The 24953-nt window shown below is 47.9% G+C and overlaps 1 protein-coding gene across 2 annotated transcripts in view; it reads right to left on the reverse strand.

Annotated features, from left to right (window-relative positions):
* Positions 1–24317, reverse strand: part of LOC133275897 (transmembrane protein 132B-like) — a 233867-nt gene extending 209550 nt beyond the window's left edge. Inside the window, exon 1 of one of the 2 annotated variants that reach the window (XM_061466176.1) lies at positions 24036–24317. In XM_061466176.1, coding sequence (XP_061322160.1) covers positions 24036–24120 — 85 coding nt within the window. In that variant the 5' untranslated portion in view covers positions 24121–24317. The remainder of the gene's footprint in view (positions 1–24035) is intronic. The other variant, XM_061466178.1, reaches the window with a different exon arrangement.
* Positions 24318–24953: the final 636 nt, after the last annotated feature.

The following is a 24953-nucleotide window of genomic DNA, read 5'->3' on the forward strand; positions in this document are numbered from 1 at the left end:
AAATTTATTTGTGTGAGGATTTGAAATGCTTCAGCTTTATTCAGACCCCCCAGCCACCAAGACAAATCCAGTTTAGTAAGCCCTTGCCCCATCTCTTGCACCACACGTTGATCCAAGGAGGAAACACAATTTTTTGATGAAATACAGTATTAAAAACATCTGAGCCTGGCAACTGAGAGTATCTTTCAAAAGACTCCCCAAAAGCAGGACAAAACTTGAGATTTCCGAGTCACCCATTGCCTACCCATCCTGCAAGGCAAAGACTTGAGCATGTACCACCTCAGTGATTCATTTTTTATTCTTGATACAGAGGATACTCTTATAATTGAGATAGGAAGTAAAATCCAATTAGAATGCTTGTCACAACTGTCAGCTGAAATAACAGGGAAAATGCAGTTTCTGCTCCTACAGTCAGGACCACAACTGTTGCCAACCCAAGACAGGACACAGCCCTCAAAGGTAATCCCTGAGAGTGGCACAGAAACACCGCCCTCATGACAGCATAAGGCAAGTCACCAAGTTACTTCTACAGGCTTTATGGCCTCAAGAATACCAGAAGCAAAAAGAACAGGAAAATAAAGAAATATACCTCGTTTCACTTCTTCTGTATGTGCTCCTATATACCATACATACTTTACATTACTGTGTGCATGTTATTATCTAGGGATACATCAGAAACTGCTACCAAGGTAACACGGATAGTAATAAACAGCAACCAGAGGTAAAACACCACCAGGAAGACAATATATTTCCTCAGGTTGTATGTTCATTCCCCCTGTTATAACCCATTCGGTTATTAACACATCAAATATTGGATCTGCATAGTTTGACATCTTTTGCATAAGAATTAAGATCAGAGTTTTTAACAGCTCTGCTAAAAGAAAAAAAACCCCTCTCATTAATGAGTGAAGATGAAGTGCTCTGAGATTTCTTACACAAGGGACTCTCCAGGAGACATATTGTGTGAGTCAACAGCATGTGCCACTCTCAGAAAATAACACATGTGAATGAGATTTCTTCTCTGCTAGTTTTATTTAATGAACAAACAGAACAAATCTTCAGCACATCTTTCTGAAAGGATGCACAGCAAGGCACAGGTTAAGTTGGTTTTCAAACTTCACTGTGACAAGCAGAGAATTTTCCAATGCTGGGATAGAGCTGGGGAGAATGGCTGCACAGGGCAAACAGGAGGATTTATTTCCCTTTTTATGATAAGATGACAATTCAGGAGCCTAGCAAATCCTGAAAAAGAAGTCTCTAGTGGATGGATGCAAAGAGAAATGAGCCCAGGCACCTCTGCTGCTGCTTTGCCAATCACATTTATATACCTAGCCCAGCTCAGCAAAGGGAAAATTGAGCTCCTTCAGGGGCCAGATGGACTCTCAGTCTCAGGTGTTGACAGTTTTCATTTCTAAACTGTTTTACAAATGAATGTGGATGTTTAGGGAGGAATTTCCATTTTCATACAGTGCATGAGAATGGCTTTTCTGGGTATACCTGTTTCACAAAAGAAGCTGCTGCTTGACTGTGGCCCCAGCTTATCCAGACAAAAAAGGCTGAGGATATAAAGACTTTCCAGAAGAGCACTTGGGAAGGACTGTAGCTTCCCCAGCCTCTCTCTTACCTGCATGCACTGAGTCAGGTTCCTCACAGTAGCCCTTATATTACTGCTGTAATTATTATTATAGCAGCAGCATCTGATACAATAGGAGGGAGGCGAGGTGGCCTTTACTCTGCCTTGCCAAACACTAACATAATTACACATCCCGACCACCACGGTGCCTTTGTAACTGCAAGTGATTCACGAGTCCAGAGGAGCTCAACTGGAATTTAAATTCCCAGGGGAGGCCATTGGGCTGTCAGAAAGGAGAGGAAAAAAATAAAAATCTCAAAATGGGTGCATTTGATCTGAACGTCTCAGAGAGACAGATATTGAACTCCACAGCACTATATTTAGACTCACTTTTCAAAGGATAAATGCACTTTAAATCTCTTCAGCACTAGTTTATCCTGCTAAAAGCAAAAGCACTATGCCTTGGAGAGGAGCACGGTGGCCCCTCTTCCTACAGTGGCACAGGGCATAGGGAGCCTGATGGTCCCTTCCCCACCTCAGAAACATTCCCATGAAGAATGGGAGGAGGATACTTCTTGGCTCAAGGGCTGGGTGCCAGCATGCACAGGGTGGAAAACCCCATACAGTTGGAGACAAACGTCATGGCTGTGCCCATGCCTGTCCCTTGCCACCCAGCAGCACCAGCAAGCCTGTTCCCCATGTGCAGACACAAGTCAAAGCAGGACAAATACCTCTGAAGCAACTAAACACAGAACTAAAATGCCCATTTTAGATGACTAATTGTTAGACAAGATAAATCCCATGTGTGGCATACTCCTCCTCAGCATCACCAGCCCAAATTCAGTACCTTGGGAGGTGCAACAAGTACTGCTCTCTTGAAGTACCTGTGAAAAGCCACATGGCAGTGATCTACAGATGGGTTTTCACTTCAGAGCTGAGCCAAGCTGCCTCTGGAGTCTCGTCCCCACAGCAAAACCACTGAGCATCCACCTGGAGCCTGGGGACTCCTTGGGGGACATGGCAAATGGGATCACTGCTGACATAGCAGCTCAGGCCTTGCTCTGAATGCAGGTCAGCTCCTCCAAGCCAGTCTCGCTGCTTGCAAAATACAAACACAAATGCAGCACCCCATGAGCTGGATCTGGCCCATGAAGAGCCCCGAGGGGGCATGATGACACTCACACCCCAAGACCACACAGAACTGCCTCCCTGCTGCAAAGTGCCACACCAGAGCCTGTCACCAAAGCTTTTGCTAAACTGCATCCCAGAAAGTTGGTTGCTTGTGAGGAATGCATCCAATTTGAAAGAGCCAGGCAAGACCCAGTGAGGCAAACACTGCTCACTGCGGGCTCTCCTCCAAACGCTGCAGTAATGCATTTTACAGAGAGCGATCCCCACGCTCTAAGTCAGCGCAGATTTAAGAAGCCGCATACTTCAAATGTCTCCAAAGAGCACTAAAATGAAAACGCAGTCACAGTGCACTGGGACTACTGTGAAGCACTATGAAAGAGAAGCTAACATTTGTTTTCAATTACCCAGCACAGATTTGAACGACTTAAAATTGTCCCCAAAGTATTAAATAAATGTTGTGTGTTTACTATGCACTTGTGCATGGAAAACTAAAGTTATCTGACAACCATCTCCAAATACCAATATTTTACCAGTATTGTACCAATATCATTATATTGACATAGGCTTCTCCCTGGGCTTCAAACTACATTAAAATTAGAAAGCAGAGGTATGCTAAACATTGCTTTCTGAGATGTACAATAAATGCAAATGATAAAACTAGTATTTTATTCCCGTATCTCCATTTTGTTCCTAGCAGATCCCATTGCCATTTTAGTCAAACTCTCCAAACAAAATGCCACAGAAAGCAGGAAAGTTTGTGCCAAATGAAGAACGACATCCATAAATTTATGAACTAACTAGACTGACACTCAATGCAATGCAAAGTGTTTGCCAATCAATAGCCATGAGCATCAATTCCCCATGTACAGCATTCCTGTGCCGTCAGTCTCCCACCAGCAACAAGCAATGCCATTTTCTGCTTAACTTTATGATCACTGTAATCTCCCCTAATCAATGTTATCGACAGGTCTGTGAGATCGAAATCCAGGAAGCTCTGAGGCAGCAGACAATGCAGAATGATGTGTGGAGAGGACAGTGCCTGGGGTATGCAGCGCTCTGGCAGTGTTGCTTAGCAATCCAGCCCATGCATGTCCATCCTTCCGCTGCTGCCTACACCCAGGGAGGACAGAGATCTCCACAGCAATCAAAATACTGACAAGGAGAAGCCAGAGCAATAACTGCATGCAAAATGAATAACAAGTGCTCTGTGTTTTCTATGTGATTTACAAAAGTTTAACTCCCGGTTATCCATAGCATGACAGGAAGCAGGGAGGTGGTGCTGGTTGATTAAGGAAACGTCTTGCTTTCCCTGACAGCCTCCCAGTGACTTCACTTCAAAGGTACTGTCCACAGAAAAAGACCTGAAAAGCAGCCTGCACTGGGAATTCAGAGAGCTTTGGCAGATCCAGTGTAATCTGTGATCAATAACAAATTTGTCTCTTTTTCTATTGCAAAGTATCAGCAGAGAGTAAACTTCTCCCCAGTACCAGAAGGCTTTGCTGGGATCTCCACTCAGGATGGATTAACAGGACCAGAGATTGATTCAAGTCACTGACAGCTGTGACAAATGAAAACCATCATATTTAAGGGCTGCAATGCCATATGCCAGACATGACAGGCAGAGCTGTAGAGCACTGCTGTGGGTTGCAAGATGTGGCCCACTCTGTGTCTGTGGACAGGACAGAGAGGGTCTCCGTGCTGCCTGAACCCTTACTCCAGCAGAGCTGCTGCTTATGCTTAGATGAAATGAGCTGTATGACCTGCAGTAATTGCCTTGCACATGAGAGCCAGAGAACACCAGAGCAATAGCAACTGAACAGGTTGCTTTGGGGTTTTTTTTGTTTTGTTACTCTTCACGTTAAGTCCTTCAATTAAAGATTTAATTCAGATTTATTAGGCACTTATTAGGAGCTAAATTCTTCTGATTATTGCTAAAAGTGACCTACAATACGCATACCATAATCCTTCATTTCTGTATTGCTCCCAAATACCTGCAAACTAGACCATGGGGAAGAAACTCCAGCATCTCAGGCCCCTTTTAAGCATCTGCTGCAAACAGCAGGTTTCTGCTCAGTGACTTGTCCAGTTTGTTCAGTATTGGTATTTTCAACCTCCTAGGATCTTGAGATCCCCAGTGGGAGCCAAGTAAATGGTCAGCAATGGTATGACAGATTGAGCATCCCTCTTGAGCACGTACAAGAGATGCCTCATAGTCTATGACTGAAAATCCCTCTGCGTCAAAGGCTGTCAGAGTAGTTAGATCATAAACTAATAACTGTCAATCTCCATTTGTTTGCAATGGCGCAAAGAGGGCTTTCATAATTCTCTTAGAGATATAAAATAGACACTCTGATTTTGCTTTAAATGAAAGCATGTGATAATGTTAGCTGCCAGTAAACCTCAAAGACAGTATTTATACAGCATTAGGAACATTTGCAAAGACAGGAAAGAAACGCTTTTAGGCTGCAAGAACTTAAAATCTACAACCCATAACTTTTATGCCTCTGGTTAAACACAGTGCAGAATCTATGCTTCAGCCTCCTGGAAAACCCCATCCACAGCAGGCAGCCCTCGATGATGGCGCTCTTTGAAGCCTCAAAGGTCTTGCAGTGGGCTCAGAGGGAGGCAGCCAAGCTGTCAGCATTAACTAACACCACAGGTCTTCTACCTGTGCACCCAATGACCTGGCATCAGGGGTGCAGGAAAAAAGTGTTATTGCCCTTGAATCGATCACAGCAGACCAGGCTGTGAGCCCATCAGGGAACCCTGGGGAGGATTTGATCTTCCATCACCCAACACACACTCAGTTTTTGTTAAAGATGAGAAAGGCCTATTTTATCTGAGGCGGGAGGGAATACCTATATATACACACATCTCTCTCTATGGTGTGTATGCGTATATATAGAAAACACATATAGGCGCACAGACTTGCCAGCTTCCAAAGCAGAAGATGACAGCATGTTTTCATATAGTACATCTGAAGAAAAGGTCTTGTATCACTGCTAGAGCAGAGAAAATTTCATCTTGAAACTAAGGAAAGAAGGAAAAAAAAAAGAAAAGAGAGAGTGCTTTGCTCCTCATCGTGCCTGAGGAACTTAACTATAGTGATGAGCAAGATATAAAAACCTCAGATAGCAAAGCACTTTTCTGGAGACCACGATATGCATAAAAACTCCTGCAAGCCATTGTTAAATGTTCCTACCCTCCTACCCTGCAGCCCATACCTCCAGGGTGCAATTTTTCAGGAGACAGAAAGATTTAATGCTGCCTTGGTTAAAGAACCCCCTGGATTCTCGCTGCAGAGCCTGTCATGACAGCGTGTTCCTCTGCTTTATTATATTAATAAGCAGAGTTATTCAGCACTCAACATGATGTGGCTTATTTGACTTGCACATGACTGTGTCCCCAAGCTGCAGCAATACAGAGGCCTCTCCCCACCCCTCCTTGCAAAAAGACTGTTATTTTGAGGCAAAACATCCACAACTCCTCACAAACACAGCCACACGTGCAGCAAGTTGCCACAAGCATGCAGAAGCATGGGCTGAATTTGTCCCCAGCCACCTCCACTTTCCCCCCAGCTCCTCAGGATGCCAGGGATGACCCCCTGCCCCAAACCCTCCATCCCACTCCCAACTCTGTCTTATCCCAGGAGCATGTTGAACCTCTTCTCAGCTGATTAAAGCCAAATACAAGAAGAAAACAAAAGGCTATTAAGACTGTAAAAAAACCCACATCTAAGGCATGAACAAAGCTCTCCTTCCCTTCCCTAGCTTGAAAAACAGCACCATCCTCCTTTGTCCTTGCCTGAAACTACATGAACTTCCCTGTTACCTCTAATTACTGCTCCCTGCCTTTACTTCACGAGCTGTGAGAGGCACGTGGTGGCTGTGCACGCCAGGCAGCACCACTGCACAGCTTTCAGAAGATACCCTGGTTTATCACTTTTCTGGAGTGTTTGGTTCAAGCACAAGCAGAGAGGAGACTGCACCACTGCTGCAAACTCTGATGCTCTTATTCACATGAACTCAAGGCAGAAGGACCCCAGCTGATTTCCTGTTCCCCTTCCCATAAAGGTGTTTTATCTTTTCCTTAAGATGCAGCCTCAGTAATATGCTGTGTTGCAGAGGTTTTATACCATGTAAATGATGGATGTTGTTTCTGTACTGATTATGTTAAACCCAGCTGTTTATCTTTGCTAGGACTGCAATTATTTTAACAGTAATTGTAAAAATAAACTGGGGGGGAACAACAACATGAACTTTCCAGTTTGGTTTTCAGAAGTAGAGCATTGCCAAGCACGATTTGACCTCAGACAAGTCACGTGTAGCCACTTAGTTTAAAAATCAACTGAGCTTGGCCATGCAAGGAAAACAGACTGTTCTGAAGGGTTCTGGGCAGAACTGGGTCCCAAAAGGTTCAGAATTCAGACCAGCCACATCTTCCTCATTTACCACCACCTGCTCAAGCTGCTACAGCACCCAGGTCCTCCCAGCAGCCAAACCACCATATAGAGCTGGCAGCAAACACACAGGATAGGGTCAAGCAGCCCACAAGACAGGAGTGTTGATCATCACCTCTTTCCAACAGGTTCTCCCACACACAAAAACACCAACATGGACCAAGTATGTTTGAAAGCACCCATTTTGCAGCTGCAGCAACTGCTCCCCAGCCCTCCACACAGTTCCCCTGCTCCTCCTCCTCCTCTTCCAGGGTCGCAGGCAAATGCCGAGCCATGGAAGTTGTTCTTTCATTTACAGCATCTGGTTCCTTGGCAGACTCCTCCAGCAATTATGTTCATAGTTTAAAGCTGTCTCTAGTTCTGCTCCACAGGTTTGCTGCTTCTGGCTTGCAGCAGTCAACTTCTCATCTTCCCTGTCCATCATTTTGGCTGAACGTTGCTCTTGAAACATGGGGATTAGACCACTCGTATTTCCCTCTAATTAGGAGCAAAAATAAACAACACCCCATGTTGTTCTTTAAACACAAGCACTTCTTTTACTTTCACAGCCATATTCAGGAGGCCCTGGACACTCTCTTGGTCTTGAAGCACAATGTACTTGTAGTCATTTGCAGAGAAACATCCACCCAGCACCTTGGAAATCCCTGCCTGAAAGGCCTCCAAGTCAATGGGCTCTCAGAAGGAAGGATATAGCCCTACCTTAAAAACAAGGGAAGAGGGAAAACTCATGAGTGCCAAAGATCTCCCCCAGCACTGTGGGAAGTGCACTGCACTTTGTGCTAGTGAAAGGTTGTGGATAAAAGGTGAGGGACAATGCAGATGCTGTTCCTCATCGTCAGCCTAAAGCGAGCACCTCTTGGGATAAGAGGATAAGCTGATGCTCAATCCAGTTTCTCTGATTCAAGCTGCCAACTAGCAGAGATCCATACACCTGCTTGAGGAGCTGCAGGTCATTCTGGATAAAGCAAGGCAAGGCCATCACGGGGTGACAACCTCTGGGTACCACTGGGAGCACAGGGCTCCCATCAGCAATCCCTGAAAAAACACCAGATGAGGCTTTCCAAAAGAAAACATCCCAAACTATGCCACCCCAAGGGTGCAGAGTCACCACCCTGGGGGCTCACAGCTTAGTAACAGCAGAATTAATTTGGTGGAGAGCCAATTTGTAAAGAGGCATTTAAAACCAGTCAGGTTCACACATTATCCTCAGGGGATGCTTCACAGAAGCAGCACCTTTGGCAGCTCTGTGTCTCACCAAGAGAAACAAGCTGCAAACCGTTCCGGAAACACACCCACTATGGTGGCTCCTGACCTCCCAAAACACTCTCCTGGAGGAGGGAGCGACAGCCTGGCTATTCATCATTGCTTCCTACCATCACTGGCTCAATGCCCGGAGCAGAATTAATTGGCCTGGCTTGCGAGAGTGTACATTGAAATGGATGGTGCTTTGTCTCAGAGGAAACCACAAGCCCTCGTCCAAACAACCCCCAGGACCACCAGGAATAGCTCACACACCTCCAGACCTGGGGAACATACGGCTACAGCCAACAGCCATGATGGGAAAACCCATCAAGTAACCCTGTTCTTTGCTTTTAACAGAGGCACAGCTTAAACCTTCTCTACCTTTCTGCAAATGTAGAATCATCATCATAGAATGGTTTGGGTTGGAAGGGACTAAAGCCCATCTAGTTCCAGCCCCCTGCCACAGGCAGGGAACATCTTCCACTAGATCAGGTTGCTCCAAGCCCCATCCAGCCTGGCCTTGAACACTGCCAGGGATGGGGCAGGCACAACTCCTCAGAACTGCCTGTTCCACATGCGTTGTGAGTCCCTACCATGAAAACAGCTGGGACATATGCTGACTGCCAGACAGACCAACATGAGCAGCACAGCCATGGCATTAGCAAGGACCATAGCAGGCACGCTGCATTAGCATCCAATTAGCAGCCCTGATGATTTAACAGGGCCATTGGCTCGAGTAATTGTTGCTTGTGATGGGCAGGTCAGAGAAGGAGGGATGCTCTCCTCTCCTGGGTGGGAAGAAAGTTGGGTGCTCTATTAGTCCCCATCCCCAGCATCCAAAGGCCCCATCTGGAGTACAGAACAAACAGACCGAAAATGGTGCTTCCTCAGCACAGGGGGTGCAGCAGGGGCTGGGCTTCCTCACAGCATCAGCACTAATTCCCTGTGTGCCCTCCCTGTTGCAGAGATACCTGGAGCCCCCCTGCAGGGTTCAAGGAAAGCATTCATCCTGGGCAGGTGGGGACTTGGGGAATAGTTATCCTTTTTGAAGGAATAAGCCCATAAAGAGAAAAGTACAACAGATTTAGGCATTTAAGCACATTTCCATAACTGCTTGCAATGATTCCCAAGCAGCAGCCTTCATTAAGCTGGAACTGAGGCTGAGAGCACCAATTAGCAGCATTTAAAAAAAGGAATGAAACTGCTGCAGTCATCCCCAAACAAGGAGTACAGGCCCAGCCTAACCTCTTGTGCCTGGCGTTGCTGGAAATGACAGCAGGTCAATGCTCTGGGAAGGTGGAAGGCAGAGTATTTGGGATGGGCAGGAAGCCCGATCCCCCCAGGCAGCCACTGCAGACTCAAGGTGGCCGGTTGCACAGCGCCATTTGGCTGCTGGGGGAGGAGAGATGTAAAATACAGTTCATCCTCACATCACTGCCATCAAAGCAAGAAAAGAAAGTAAAAGGAGAAACCTTGAAAAGTACTGGTGGACACTTTCCTTGTGCATCAGCCCCCAGGAGGAACAGGCAGCCCTGAACTCCTGCCCAGCAGGTCCCAGCAACCACTCTTTGGGAAGATGCTTGAGCTATTTTAAATCATGTGGCAAACGAAAATTACTCTTTTTTCCCCATTCATTCTGTATTTAGGCATATTCCTTAGCTTTATGCTGTGCAAACCCGTTCTGTTGGCAGAGCAGAAGTGCATGGCCTTGCAGCATCTCTGCTGCTCAGCTCCTGCTGTGGGTGCTGCTTTCAAGGCAGTAACATTACTTACCCAGTTTTCCTTCCCAGACTCAACCTGACCAGGCTCCACATAAACTTAGTCAAGTTTAGTCTCAGACTGGCAGCAAAGACATTCACTAGTCCAAAACACAAACCAATGGGAAAATAAAATCATCTATTTAAAGGGCGTTGTGGATTTTCTCTTCTTTTTAAGGGCCATGAGCAATTATTATTGTGCATAGGGATCTTTAACCATGCCTTTATCCTCAGAATAAAAGGGGGAGAAGGGGAAATGATTGCTTTTTCATTATTTGTCAAACTGCCAGTACCGACACAGTCAGTGGACTGCCAGAAGCTCTCCTTTGATCCAAGTAAGTACCATTCTCATAAACATTTAAAATCTACCGGGAGAAAACCCAAAACTCCAGTAAATCCTTCCAACATGATTCTAAAGATAGATATATAAACAACAAAAGAAATCCTCTTCCTCTGTATATAAGACTTTGCCATTCAAGCAAGGCACAAAAGGTTTTTGAAAGATGCTGTTGGAGAGGATCCAGAACTGGACCAGAAAAAGCCAAACCTGAAGACTCGCATCATCAGCCCAACATCATCACTCACTGAGAGAAAAATACATAGATATATAAAAGATTCTACACTGGGAACCGATTTACTTTTGCTGCTTCACAGAGCAATCATGCCCCAGGACCTGCAGCTAAATGGCTGGAGCTCACATAACTGGAACAGCAAAGGAAGCAGCAGAGATCTTTAATGGCTTATGAAATTCAATTGAAATTGATGGTTGGGAAAGTGAAACATTTAACACCCCAACAATTTAACACTGCCGCACGCACGTGCATATACACAGGCACCTACATGGACCAAGAAAGGTGAGAGCTCATTTTCCACTTGCTTACATGATCATGACCCCCACAGTGCTCCAGGGAAGGAGACAGCACCCTCAGACAGCAACTTAAACAATATATAAATATTTTAACACCTCTAGACCTTTTTCCACTGGAACCTTTAATATAAAATCTATCTTTTGTGAAAATGGCAATACATTATTACAACCTGCCCCATTCACTGCTCTGGAAGATTAGAAGCCACGTTCTGCATTTCATCTTCTGCAGGAGCTCATAAACCATGGCTGCTATTTGAGAAGACTTGAACAAACTGTTTGCAGCTGATGTACTTTTCCAACACAGATCTCTTTCGTTATGAAACCTGTCTCTGATGAACAATAGAAAAATATTGTTGACAGGGGTGTACTTTTCCATCAACTCAAAAATATCATTTTGCAGAATATTTTCACAGCTCAGCAGAAGGTGGAAAGAAAGACAATATTATGACTACATAAGAAAGGGGGAAAAAAAAAGTCACTGTAATTAGCTTATAGTAGTTTTTTTGTTGGTTTCAGCTTGCTTAAATAAGGTTCTTTACTAGTTAGAGCCAAATCTGACTTACAAAGCCTTCAGGCAAAACTCATGTTAAAGATTAACCTGGGTAAAACATTCAGAATTTAGCTAAAACACTTTAGAATGATGCTTATATTCATAAAGCAACAACAAGAACCACCAGTAATCTTAACATTATTACTTTTAAGTGCTCCAGGTGCACTGTCAGTCAGGTGCTTTGGTTGCATCACTCCAACCCAGATGCAGGGAAGGAACCGCCACATCCTGGCAAGCATCACCCTATTGTTTATGGAGCGATTCAAGGCTCATGGACACTGCTGAAGTCCAGAAGGACCAAAACACCAGGAACCACTGCACTGGAGCATGTCACACCACTGCCACCATACCCCAGGAGCAGGCAGGGGATATGTTCATGTGGGCACTTCATACAACCACACCGTAACTGAGCTCACTCCTATGTGCTGTACCAGTTGATTCATGGGGAGGCTTTGATGTGCAAATTCATCATTATAACTTTTAACTGAGCTAATGTAAGCATCATATGTTGCTAATTACACAATGCAGGGGGAAAAAAATACTGCAAATGAATTTAACTGCTTAATCTAATCAGGATGGCAAGTTGTGTTTTAATTACAAATTGTTGTGCAGCAGCAAAGCATCTGTTGCAATTCAACAACTCTGGTCCCAAAACAAAGCCCCCACTGCATCTCACTCGTGCTCAGTGCCCAGCTCCATTCACCACAGACCCAGTAGCCCCCAAACACCAGGCTAAGTCAGTGGCACAGACCCTGGGGGCTGCAGCCTTGGCTGGGGAGGGCAGATGCATCCCTCTAGGGCTGATGGGGACACATACTTCCACCTGGCTTACAGAAATGCCAACCCAGAACACCTCTCCCCAACAACATGTTGCAACAGGGGCTCCTGATGGACACCTTTGGGATTGCCATATTCAGACCCCACCGTTCGTAACCCTTCTTTTAATCTGTATGATCAGTTCAACATGCCAAGGCAGAAATCTCTACAATCTTCCTCCAAGTCGCTGCCTGTCAATTCACATAAGCAAGAACCAAGCAGCGCCTTTGGAGCCTGCTTCCTCTATGTCCTTACACAAAAAAAAAACCAAACCACTCCCAGACTTTGTCATCTCAGATAGTGCCTGGAGCAAGTTTTTACAACCAAATTAAAATCCCTGAGTACTGTGGGTTTTAATGGAGGCACTGATAGAGCCAAGCAGCTATAGCATGGCAATGATGCACTTGCAAAACGCATCACCTTGACAATGCATTACCATGAGATATGTGACGACAACAATGTTCACTGTCCAACTGTACCTGTGGCAAAGAAAAACATCCACTTGCCCGTAACTCTGCTGGTAATTAACTAGAGAGTTTCAGGAAGGAAAGAATACCTCTGAAACATTATGGCAGATACATGGGATCTCAAAAGCAAAGGCAATCTATTTTTTCTTATTTTTTAATTCAATACAGCTTCTGCTTGTCAAAAGGAGGGGGAAAAAAACAAACCCACAGACTCTGAGCATATAAACGTGTTTTAGATTTTGCCAGTTATTCCTATAAAGCAAAAATCTGCAGTATTTCTGTTGGGTTTTTTTTAAAACACCAGGGGGCTGATTACTGTGAAATGATCTTAGGTTTCTCCCACTAAGTGGACAGATGGATTGCTACTTTTGCAACTTCTTTTTTGCAGCACTGAATTCAGCTGCTGGCAGGAGTCTCCGTTCCAGCACTCCCCAGCATCGCTTCTCTCCTTGCACTTACCATCTCTCTTCCCAGCCTGAGGCTGGGATACAAAAGAGGTTCTGCACAGCACAGGGATGCGCACGCACCCTTCAAACCAAAGGGTGCACCCGACTGTGTCGGCACCACAGTTGCCCTGCACCTCCATCGTGCCCATGCTGGGGGAGAGGGAATGGCCCAGCACACCCCAGCTCCACACCTGGATCCTCCTGCCAAGGGAGATGGTGATAATGCTATGGAGAGAAATGCCACCAGCACTAGCCAGAACAAAAATGAGATCTCTCCAGCATCCCAGCAAGCAAGCTGAACTTTAAAGAGTTCTGCAAGGTGACAAGGAAACAAAAGCACTGCTGGACAAAACCTTCTTGACTCTTTTTTAAAAGAGAAATCTGACAAAGTGAAACGCTGCAAAACTTCATCCCTGCTACCCTGAGGAACACAGCAAGCCCATTCTCAGTGGTAAATGATTCACAAATGGTTGTGAAAGTTTTGGGTCTCCAGCCAGCAGCCAGTGCATTCACAACCCATCATTCTCACAGGAAAACACAGCTGGTCAGGAGAAGCACTTGGAAGAAACTCCTCAGCATGCAGGGAAGGGAAATGCTCGTTCAGCAGGTGTTTTTCAGGAACCATCCTCTGAGAGGACACAGCCCAACATGCCCCCTGTTGGGTATCATCCTGCCACAGCCCGGGGACTGCAGTCCCTTTAAGAGGAGGACGAGGGACAGAAGGAGGAAACACTCAGTTTGATCCAAGGAAGTAAAAAAAACCTATGAAAAGCAAAGTCCCAGCCCCAGGAATGACTAAGCACAGAGCCAGGCAAAGCAGGCATTGGGCTGGCTAAAGCAGCCACACAGCACACGTTCCCAGATCTATTCCAGCTCTGAAGGTATGCCACACAGAAAAGCCGTTTCTGGGGGAAAAACAACAAATCCAAACCTAAAAATAAGGACCAAATTCTTTCGCAAGCTACACGTACTGCCTGTGAGTACTGTTTATAAGCATCCATATCCATCCATAGCTCCAGCTGGTGCACAGATAGCAATAGATGGGTCAATAGTCATTTATCTAAAGATATGTGTCAGCCCTTCTCTCCTCAGCTCTCAGACAAACCTGTTACAATAGCCACTTACTTTAACCCTGAATTATCCACCTCTGCTCATCTTCATGGAGAAGGGGCACAGCAGAGAAAGCAGCAGGCAACTCCCTGTGATCTGAAAGCTCACTTTCTAAATCAAATCAATTTTTCTAACGTAATTTCCCTAATCTAAATCACTGACCCATGCATTTTCTCACAATTCTTTGACAAGATCTGCACCAATTGAAGCAAAGCTAAAACACTTCAACCAGACCAATTCATAGAAGTCTTTAGAGGAATTCTTTCATCTCTGTAATTAATTCTTTAAGTACCACAGTGGGATGCTCTGAATTCAAACCCAGTCCAAGGAGTAATGATTATACTAATGGGATAAGCTGTGCAGTAAATAAATGTGAGTGCCCTGCTGAAAGATACCATTTTCAATAGGAGATTGCCATTCAGGGAGATAACTGTGTTTTGGAGATAATAACTAAGATGATGAAGTCCCACAGACTGGAGTCCAATACAGCAATTCCCAGACCCTGCACACCTAACCGGGCTGAGCATTCAGCCAGGGGACACGGGGGCCTGACTGCTGATACACGCTTGGACTTGGCTTCATTGGCTCTGCTGGCAACAGGAAGGGTAGTGGGGACAAGTACTGCAGCAAGTGAGAAGGTGTGAGGACACGCAGCTTAGGAAACCATCTGAAAGTTTGCTGGTTGGTGTAAGAACCAAAACAATGACTTCTCTTTGACCTTCCTTTTAACTGGCTAAATGCAATAAAGCTTTCTAATGCATTTAATGTGTTGGGCTGCAATATGCTCAGAGAAAGAGAAAATATTTTAACTCTGCATAAGCAGGGCACTTTGAGAAGTCATAGCTGTAGGTGCACCCAAGAGTTGATACTCATCAAAGCCTCACATCCCCCAGGGCTTACATCAGACAACAGTAACCTCATTACAAACTAACAGTGTTGCAAATACGAAGGGTTTGCAGTGAAACAACATGGACATCTGGGGTGTAAAAAGGCACACCAGAAGAACAGCTCCTCAGTCCCTGAAGAGATGTCCCCAGACCCCATCACTGAGCAGCTCCATCACACCAGGGAGGTGATAGGTTGGGCACCACAGGCTGGTGGTTTTTTATTTTAGCAATAAAGAACATTGACTCCATCTCTTTATTTCTTCTTCAGGCTTCCCGTAACAGTTCTAACAGGCTGGTACAAATCAAACCCAGCAAAAGAAACAAGTGCTAATTCAGTGCTTCTCCAACACAACCGATGGCACTCAGCCTTGTGATACCAGCTCTGGAGCAGCCTGAGAGAGCCCTGACACCATCCACATGCCTCAGCAGTGCTCACGATGGGGTCTGGAGATGTCAAGCAGGACCAACAGACTGGCCACACCACCTCAGCAGCCTCCCTCCTCAAAGAGCAGTAGCAAAAAAGCCTCATCAGCTGCCTTAAAAAACCCAGAGCCAAACTTCACCTAAGAGCTCTGTTCTCCCTGCCAGCAGCACTTCAGGTATGGGACTGCTGCCTTGGGACCCCTCATGGGGATGATGAGAGCCCATGGACCATGTCTTCAATGGTGCCTGCTCTCTTCTCTAAAGCCTTTAGAGATCTACAGATGGAAGAATGATGAATGATTAATATTTGAGAAGGAAAAAAATGCCTCGACTGCAATAAAATTAATGCTATCTTCTGCTTTTATCTTGCTTGTGTCTCTTTCTTTCATGGAGTTGATCCTTTTTTGCACCAATACTCATGCTAATAACTTTCAGTGGCCTACTCCTAAGCAAAAGACAGGAAATGAGTAACTGAGCTGCATTAAAATAAAAGAGGAGGAGACCTTTGTATATTAATTCTCATAGCTGTCAGAGATGAGGATTTAATAATGTTAGTAACTAAGCTACTCCATTATTTCCAAACACCTTGGAGGAGAATGTCTTAGTGGGAAATGAATTAGTGTGACTGTAATGGCCTTTTGAGCATTTTCAAGGCATAATCTATGGCTCATCATCACATGCATTTCAAACCCTTGCCCTTTACTCTCCAAATAACCTCCACCTGTACATGCATCTACATGCCAGGCTCGGCTCCTTCTTTTGAGTGTTTCCCACACACTGTTTAACATTTGTCCCCATCTTGCAGATTTGCCCAAGTTCGGTTTTGGATGGGTGATAAGGATGGAAAGTTTTGGGTTCAGGTCATACAATACATGATAGAATAAAGCAGAGAAGAAAAAAGGTAGGCAGAATATGGGAAAAGTCTAATAGGCTGTGAAATGCTCTGCCAAAGGAAACTGCAAAAGTCCTGCTGCCTGCATCACTGAAAACCAGCCACGCTCAGGAACAGGCTGTACAGAGCAACCATTGGAGACAGGAAACGCAGCTCATTCGCCAGCTTTTCCAGCTCTAATTCCCATGATTTGGTGATGGCTGAGGCATGCTGGCCTTCAAGCTTGCCCTGACAGAGCTCCACTACTTCCAGAGAGCTTTTACCATTCTCTCTAGATGCTTCTGTTGCAACATTTTAAAAGCCTGTTTCATCGTGCGGGTCTGCATTGTGTCCTTTATGCACACAATGAAAGACAATCAGACTTTTTGTGTTCATAGGCCCTGCACCCCCAGCTAAGTGCCTTTCAAAACCACCAGTGACACTGCAGACTGCTGTAGTAGCCCAGCAGAGCAGGGCACAGAGACATCCAGGTCTGATGGCTGGTGTCTGTCACCACACCAGACACTCCCACCAGGCAGGGCCTTGCCCCATGCACACTTCCAGACCAGCTGCTTCCAGAACTCATCTCAGACTTGCTCCTTTTTCATATAAAAATATGGTACCAAAGGCAGTTAGCAGCTACCAACTATTTGAGTTTCTAATTATTGCTCGTTGCATAGAAACCTGCTCCATCTGCTCAAGGGTTCCCTTTTAGGGTGCATGTACTCTTGTCTTTTTTTGGTGCAAGTTTTTTTTGAGCTGCAGCATCCATTAAACAGCCCTCCTTCCCCATTACGGCAAAGGTCTTGCTGCTAAGCAAATACTGCAGCTAATTGACAACAACTCCTAAACTGAGATATAAAATAGTTGTGTCTGTCACTCAGGCAAACAGCTGGCTTCAGCAGCCCAGCTGCTAAATAATGTAGAACAGTTCATTTATCTGACTCAGAGAAGATCCTTTATAAATGGAATGAAAGTCTCCAGTGCTACAGAGCCATGCCCTGATCATTCCTGCATCTTAAAAACCTAATATTGCCCATAAAATCCGTAAGTAACATAAACCCTGTTCCTTCCACTACTCTCCCAATCAGAAATACTGGATTTAAATCACCTGCTGGCAGGTTTATTACAGGGCCCACAAGCAGATAAGGTCCTGTGCACCAGCCCTCTGCACTTTACGGGCAATAAATCTCTGCATTGCCATCTGGTTTTGAAACACTCCCAACATAGCAAAACAAAAAAACCCCAAAGATATCTGCACCTCTAACTTAACCTTCTGAATGATTTTATTTCTTGGGTAACGAAGATGACACTTCCCCTTCTCTAGCAGAAATGCTTTTCCTCTGCAGGCTGATTACCTCCAAAACTCCCTCGGCCCACACCCAAACTCCCCCAATGTATATTTAGGGCACATGTTAGCCCTGGGCAGACAAACAGGCTCAGGATAGGGACGACTGCTTGGCCAGAGACACCACCTCCCACACCACCCAGTGGGCTGGAACACTATCTCTGGAGCCTCCCAAGCTCCTTGGCTTGGCTGGAATAAGGATTTTGGTCTCCACATCTCCATCTACCCCAGTCTGAATTGCATCAGTGGGGGGTTTCCAGCATTTCTTCCCATCTGGGGCAGCTTTGTGGCACTATCATTGATGGGTACTGCCTAACGCAGGTGGTTTTACACCATCTCCTCCCCATAACCACTCCTCTGGTGCCTGCACAATCTTCAACTCAAGGGCAGCACAACACCCTGGGGCAGAAGGAACACAGCCATGCATCCACAGAGCCCCAGCACCCTCTCCCCAAGATTTAGCATCTTTGTCACTTAGAAACCCTTCCTTCTGCCATTGCAGGTCTCCTCCACCATGGAAGAAGTGATGGGGCAGAGTGGCTCCTAAGGGCCAGTTGGTGCAGGCACGGCAAGATGAGCAGAGCCGGTTTACATGCAGTTTCCAATTATTCTACTCAGCAAACAGCAGCCTTATGGAAACCCCTCTGCTCCTGGGTATCTCTCACCCCCTTGGGACATCCCTTTGCTTCATCCCTGACTACCACCATCACCAAAAGAAATAGTCAGAAAAAACCCAGTTAAAACCAAATGCTACACTTTATTTTCCTCTCCTTGCCTGAAGTTCCAAGAGACAAGATAGGACATAATCACCACTTTTAAAATCATCTCCTATGACAGGCAAATTGATCAAGTAGGGAGGCTGGGCTGCTTTTGAACTTGAACAAACTGATTTTCCATGAAAGATGGTGTTTACATTGCCTCTCAATAGCCTGCTGAAATATGCACACCTCTTGCCATTTCATCACCAAAATTTGGGAAGAATGAACATATCTGGGGGGAAAAAAAGGAAAAAAGAAAACATGTTTGAATCTGGAGCACATCATAAATTCATGAAGCTTTCTGAATGCTGTCAGAAACAAACACATTTATGTAAACAAAGGAAAGCTGAAAGTGCAGCAACAGAAATTTTGGATAGCATGGAAGAAATGTTAATATTTACAAGACCACTCTGGAAGGTACTGTGCAAACAGCCACAGTCCTTCCACTTTGAATTTATCCACCCCAGACACTCCACACAGCACTTGCGTTACTTCCCATTGCAGCACTCTACCGCACAGAGGTGAACGGAAATAGCCAGGGAAAGCCATAAACCAAACAACCCATGCCCACCCTGTGGGTTCAGTCATGAGACCTCTTTGCTTGTAATTTCTGCCTGCCCAAGCTCACATGGGAACAGCTTCCTCTGAAATGACAGCTGGGAAACTCCCGATAGCATGAAATCGAAGTATCTTCCACGACATCTAGAGCACCACATGGTAACTCACACTCCCCAGCCTCCATGGCACTTAATGCGAGAGGATTTGACAGCTGCAGTTGGGAAAGCATCTCTGCTACCACCACATGCCAGCGCATCAGCTGAGCCACTGACAGAGGTAAGTGCTAATGCTATGCCAACAAATCAAGTCACTGCTTGTCATTAACAAACATTAGTTATATTTAGGTGGGGGGAGAAGAGGGAATCAAATTCAGTGAATTTAATTTGTTGAGCTGACAGTATTTATTTCAGTGGGATGGCTTCTCATTCATCAGCATTTTTATTAAGGCCAGAAGGTTTTAGTTTTGCTTCCTTCCTGCGCAACACAGGAAATTACCACCTCCCCTTTCCTCCCTGCCCACACCTCTGAGACAGTTCAGGTCTGCAGCCACCTGCATGAGTGAGACACATTGCGAGATGAAGCCACCACTCCATCATGACAGAACTCATGCTTCACATCAGCCTCAACAGCGGAGGTTGGGAAGAGCACCACTAGAAACTGCCATAACCCAACACTATGAGTAAAGATACCCTTTGCTTCCTCTGCCTTTCAGCAAAGGGACCCTCCCAGGACAGCAGCCAGCACAGGTCTCCTAAGCAGCCTGGCTTCACAGCGTATTTCTGAGGAGCTAAGAAGGGCAGGAGGACGCTGACCTAGTGTAGGGGCACCAGGGTAGAAACCTCCATCCCATCAGCATCAGTGGCAAAACCCTATGTAGCCCAAATCACTACCATGCTCCTCCATTGTGCACAGACTCTTAGAAACAAGGGAGTCCTTGCCCAGAAATGCTGTGTACATCAGACACCTGCCTGGGTTCAAAGAGGGATCAAATCCATGATGGCAAACCTATCACAGCAATTAAATAAATGGATGCCATCTCTGGCTCAGGAATGCTTCCTTGATCCAAAAATCCCTCCCAAGACACAAACCGTGTGCCAGCCTCTGCAACCCCCTGCTCTGACCTCCTACAGCTGCTCCTGGGCTTGTACCTTCCCTGCCACACTAAACTGCTTTAAACATGAGATAAGAGGACTTGAGCTGCCTATCATTCCCAGTAATAAAATACAGCAAATTAATTGCACTTTATTGATTTTTATTTTTTTTAATGTAACTATTTCAGCGTTCAAACCTCAACAGACTCTATTGATCAGCCACAGAGTCAGGTGTCAGTGAATGGAGCTTTGCAACCAAGCCTGACAAATTGAAGAAAATAACCAAAACCCCAAACCAGTGAGCGATGTGGGCTTCCCCATTTCAGAGGGGCTGCAGCACCAGTGACGGCAGATGTTGAAGTGAAAAATGCTGCACAGGGCAAGACACACAGCTGCCCCCTGCACTCCCAGAGAACCTAATGTCAATTGCAGCAGCAATGCATAAATCCAGAGCAGCTCCACTGCTCTGATTTACACTGATGAGAAGTTAAATCAGAGTATCTGAAATACAGTGCTCTAATGGATGCAGGAGCAAGAAGCAGTATAATTTCAGCCTTCCCCATCCCACTATCCCTCAAATCACATCAGTTTGAACAGTCATTGCATAAAACGTTGTAATCTGCACTAATGTGGGGAAAGTAACCTACATTTCAACAGTTTGCATGATCACACTCTGCAAATCTATTATACAGTAGATAACACAGGTCTTTCATTTTTGTTCCTGAAGAGCCTCTGCATAAAAAGTGCCTCCATATTACGTAGAGTGATACAGGGACACATAATAAAATAAGCATAATGTCTCTCCACCCACACCTCGCTGGAGGCACAGTCTAAAAGCAATTCACAGGTCCTTCCTCAGACATGGATCATGACAGCCCAAGTGCATCTTACAGGGGCTGAAGTAGTTGGGTTTTCATCAGCTCTGCATACCCCATACCCACACCATCAGCAGCCAGCCCTGTGTTCCCATACCTGCTTTGGGGTGTGGGGCAGAGGAGCAAGCCAGTGAGACAGCACCAGGCAGGAAAACAAAACATCCAAGTAATTCATGCAGGGATACCTATTCATATAACCTCGGAGACGGCTCCGCACCGTCAGTGAGGAAGGTGGCCAAAAACCCTGCCTAGATGCCAGCAACAAACAGGGGCCTGCTGCCAGCAAGAGACATCTCGAGCTCGGCGTGAGCGGCCTTTGGCTGCCAAACACACGCACACCCTCTGCTCACAGCCGCACGCACGCCAGCAGCCAGGCCGCCAGAGACCCGGGGACAGGAGAGTGATCTCTTAATTGGACCTTCACAGAGCTATTTAGGGGACCTGCCTGACAGGCGAAACAAACGCCACCCGCTTTGAAGAGGCCGGAGGAACTCGGACCGGTGCACCTCCAGTCCCCGAAACGCAGCCTGCCCAGAGCCAGCTCCAGCCAGGGGGAAGGGAGAGAAAAGCAAATAGAGAAAAATGGCAAGTGCCCAACACGACCGTCTGTGTGAGCTGGGAGCTTTGCGGAGATGGCAGCACCGCGGCATGACTCATGCAGGTGTCTCTCCCGGCTGCAACAACCCAAACCAAGATGTGCTTCATTAACCCCTGTAATCCAGGGAAAGGCGACTTGGAGCACAGCGAGCCGCGGGAAGGTCAGCACAGCCCTAGAGGGAGGTATTCCCGGGCTCTGCCACCACTCGCCTCTTTCAGAAGAGGTTTCCCCAGCTCCCAGACCCCGTCTCCACAAGCAGATGTTGCTGCGGTCCACGGCAGGGGTGGGATAGGGCAAGGGACAGCACTCTGCTACAAAAGCAAAGGGATGCTACTACAGCCTGGAGAGGAGGAAGAAGCACAGGCTGGGGACATTCACAGCTTGAGCTGAAAGCACACTGCGAGCTTCTAACGCACACATTGTGCAGGGAGGCATTCAGAGAGCAGGGGAGAGGGATGGGTACGATGGTAGGTTTGCAACCACAAACTGTTTCAAAGTGGGTTTCCATATGCTTAAGCACTCAGAGCGCTGGAAGAATTACACCCACAGCCCAATCTCACCATGGTAGCTACCCACACAGGAGGCGACAGGAGTGGGGGGGGGGGGGGGGAATATCAGAGAAAAGATTATCATTAATGTGTCAAAGCAATAAGAAAATATCACCAGAAAACCTGTTCCTCTGCTGCTCTTAACTCTCTCCTCGAATAAAAGGAGTAGAGGGCATTGCACTGGCAACAGCAAGCCATCCCTCCACCGGGGCAGCTCATGCACCGCGTCCCCTGCTTGGTGCCCCTTTCCGTGCTCTGCACCCCAGTCCCCATGTCCTGCCCAACAAGGCTCCCAAGTGCCCCCGTGGCTGCACAAACGCAGGCAAAGGAGGCAGCCGACGGGCAACGGGTGCTTTTTACGGCAAGCAGCGCAAGGACCCCCTCGCGTCCATCGCATGTGTGTCCCCGAGGCGGGTGCCGCGGTCCTAGCAAATTGTTCCTTCTGTTTCCCTGCAGGGACCTTTCCCAAAACACTTCCTTACCGCAATGCATACCCTGTGCCCTCCCGAGGAACAACAGCTGCTGCTACCACTCAGCAGCGATCCCAGGGATCGCTCCTTTTCCCCTAAAACCCTTGCATTTAGGCGTATTTCTAAAGCCCCAGTGAAGTTTCCCCAGCAGCGCAGGCTCCGCATTACGACCAAACGCAAGCACCGTCCCGAGCAGCAGTAAAGGCAAGCGAGTCGCTGAGCAACTTCAGCACCGATGCACCTTAATTAATTTGCTTTTAACAGTCCCTGTTCATTAAGAACAACATCTGCCGAGGAGCTCATGGGAGCAAGAGGAGGAAAACGAGCTCTGAGAGAAGTCCTGGAAAAGACTTTCCCAGGGGCAGCGCTTCAGTTTGCCAGCCTGGGGTGAGCCTTTCCCCCGCACCTGGGACCCAAAGGGCTGCTCCTGAGTTCAAGTGGGAGGGAGGGAGGGAAGGAAAAAATAGGGAAAAATAAGGAAAAATGAAAGAGAGCGCTGCTGTGTGCCATGAACTCATATTTCGCCCCCCCCCCCAGCCGGGGGCGTACTGCCTCGCAGCCGGCCGCAATTAAGGGATCGCACCTCAGCTCCCCTCAGGGCCTGATCCTCTCCCCTGCCAGCCCGTTGAAACCCACTCTTCTTAAAATTAAAGCGCAGGAAAGGAGGCACAAGTATTGTTTTCGAGATTTAACCCCGTACATCTCTCTCCCCCCTACCAAGGGCAGACAGAGGCGGCGAGGAGCAGCAGCGGGAGCCTTGGGAAGCCCCAAACCCCACGACCCTTCCCAGACCCACGCTCCGGCCACCCGAAACTTTTCCTTCTTCCCCCCAACCCGGCAGCGACCCACAGACAGCGCAGGGGGCTGGTAACACGCATGGGGAGCAGGGAGGGTACACGGTTGTGCAAACAACGGAAGGGACTATGGAGGTGCATGGAGGAGTTCCATGCGCCCAGGCGATGGGGTCTGCGTGTGTCCCACCCGCGGGCGCGCAGCGCAGTAGGGGGACACCCGCGACCCTCTGTGGGCACGTCGGTGGGAGGGCTGGAGGGGGAAAACAGCCATAAACAAAACTGGGAAGAGAATAAAATAAAGTAAAAGAATTTTGGGGGGAGGGGGGGGTGGGGGAAGGGAAAAAGCCCAAAGCGGACCCAGGGGCTGGGGTCGCGGCAGCGGAGCGCGGTTTTACCTCGGCACAGGAGCAGCAGCGGCGCCAGGAGCAGCGCGGGGCCCCGGGAGAGCATCCTCTTTGTTCCATGCCCAGAAGTAGTCATGGTGCTGATTTATTTGGAGCGGGGCGGCTCAGCGGGGCGGGGGGCCGGGGGTGTCGCGGCGAAGCCGTTAACCACTCCCCCCGCGCCTGCCCGTCCGGCGGCGGGGCCGGGCGCCCCGCGAAGGGGAGGCGAGGGGAGAGGGGAGGGGGGGTTGTCCCCGCTCCCCGCCGGCCCCGCGCTCACGGCCGGCCCCGCCGCATCGCCGCCCCGGGGGGGCAGCGGGCTCCGCCCGCCGCGGCGGCAGCAGCAGCGGTCCCCCGGGGCGGCCGGGCGCTGCGGTGGTGCGGATGGACGGACCGACCGACCGGGGCTGGGCCGGGCGGGGCGGAGCCTCACCTGAGGGGATCGGGGCAGGGGCTCGGCGCGGGGCAGGCCCGCAGGTGCCCTCCGCGTCCTGAGCGATGAGCGCTGCCCCGGGCCCGCTGCTCTTAGGAGCAGGGGCCTGCCGTGCGCCCTTCGCTGCGGAGCCCCAGCGCTGGCGGCCCGCACAAGTTTGTGCTCACTCGCGGTGGGCTGCGGCCGGACCCCCCGAGCAGAGCGGGGCCGAAGCGGAGCCAAGGCTTCCCTCAGCGGCCCGAGGGGCGCCGGGAAGAGCGCGGCTGCCCCCTGGCGGCCGCCGCCGTCACTGCGCGGAGCCCGCTGCGGCCGGACGGGAACGTGCCCGGGTGTGAGGGGGGCGGGAAGTGTGCAAAGAGCCGGGTGCGTGTGCCCTGCGAATGGGGGGTGTCGTGTGCAAAAGAAAGAGCCGTGTGCAAAGGGGTGCGGTGTGCACGGAGCACTAGGGAGGTGCGCAAAGGGGCGTGCAAAGAGCATCCAACCCAAGGGGGGTGTAA

The sequence above is a fragment of the Pezoporus flaviventris genome, unplaced genomic scaffold (assembly GCF_033815535.1).
Source record: "Pezoporus flaviventris isolate CSIRO_AGI_PZ_B2104156 unplaced genomic scaffold, CSIRO_AGI_Pfla_v1 ptg000041l, whole genome shotgun sequence".
In the NCBI taxonomy this organism is placed as follows: domain Eukaryota; kingdom Metazoa; phylum Chordata; class Aves; order Psittaciformes; family Psittacidae; genus Pezoporus; species Pezoporus flaviventris.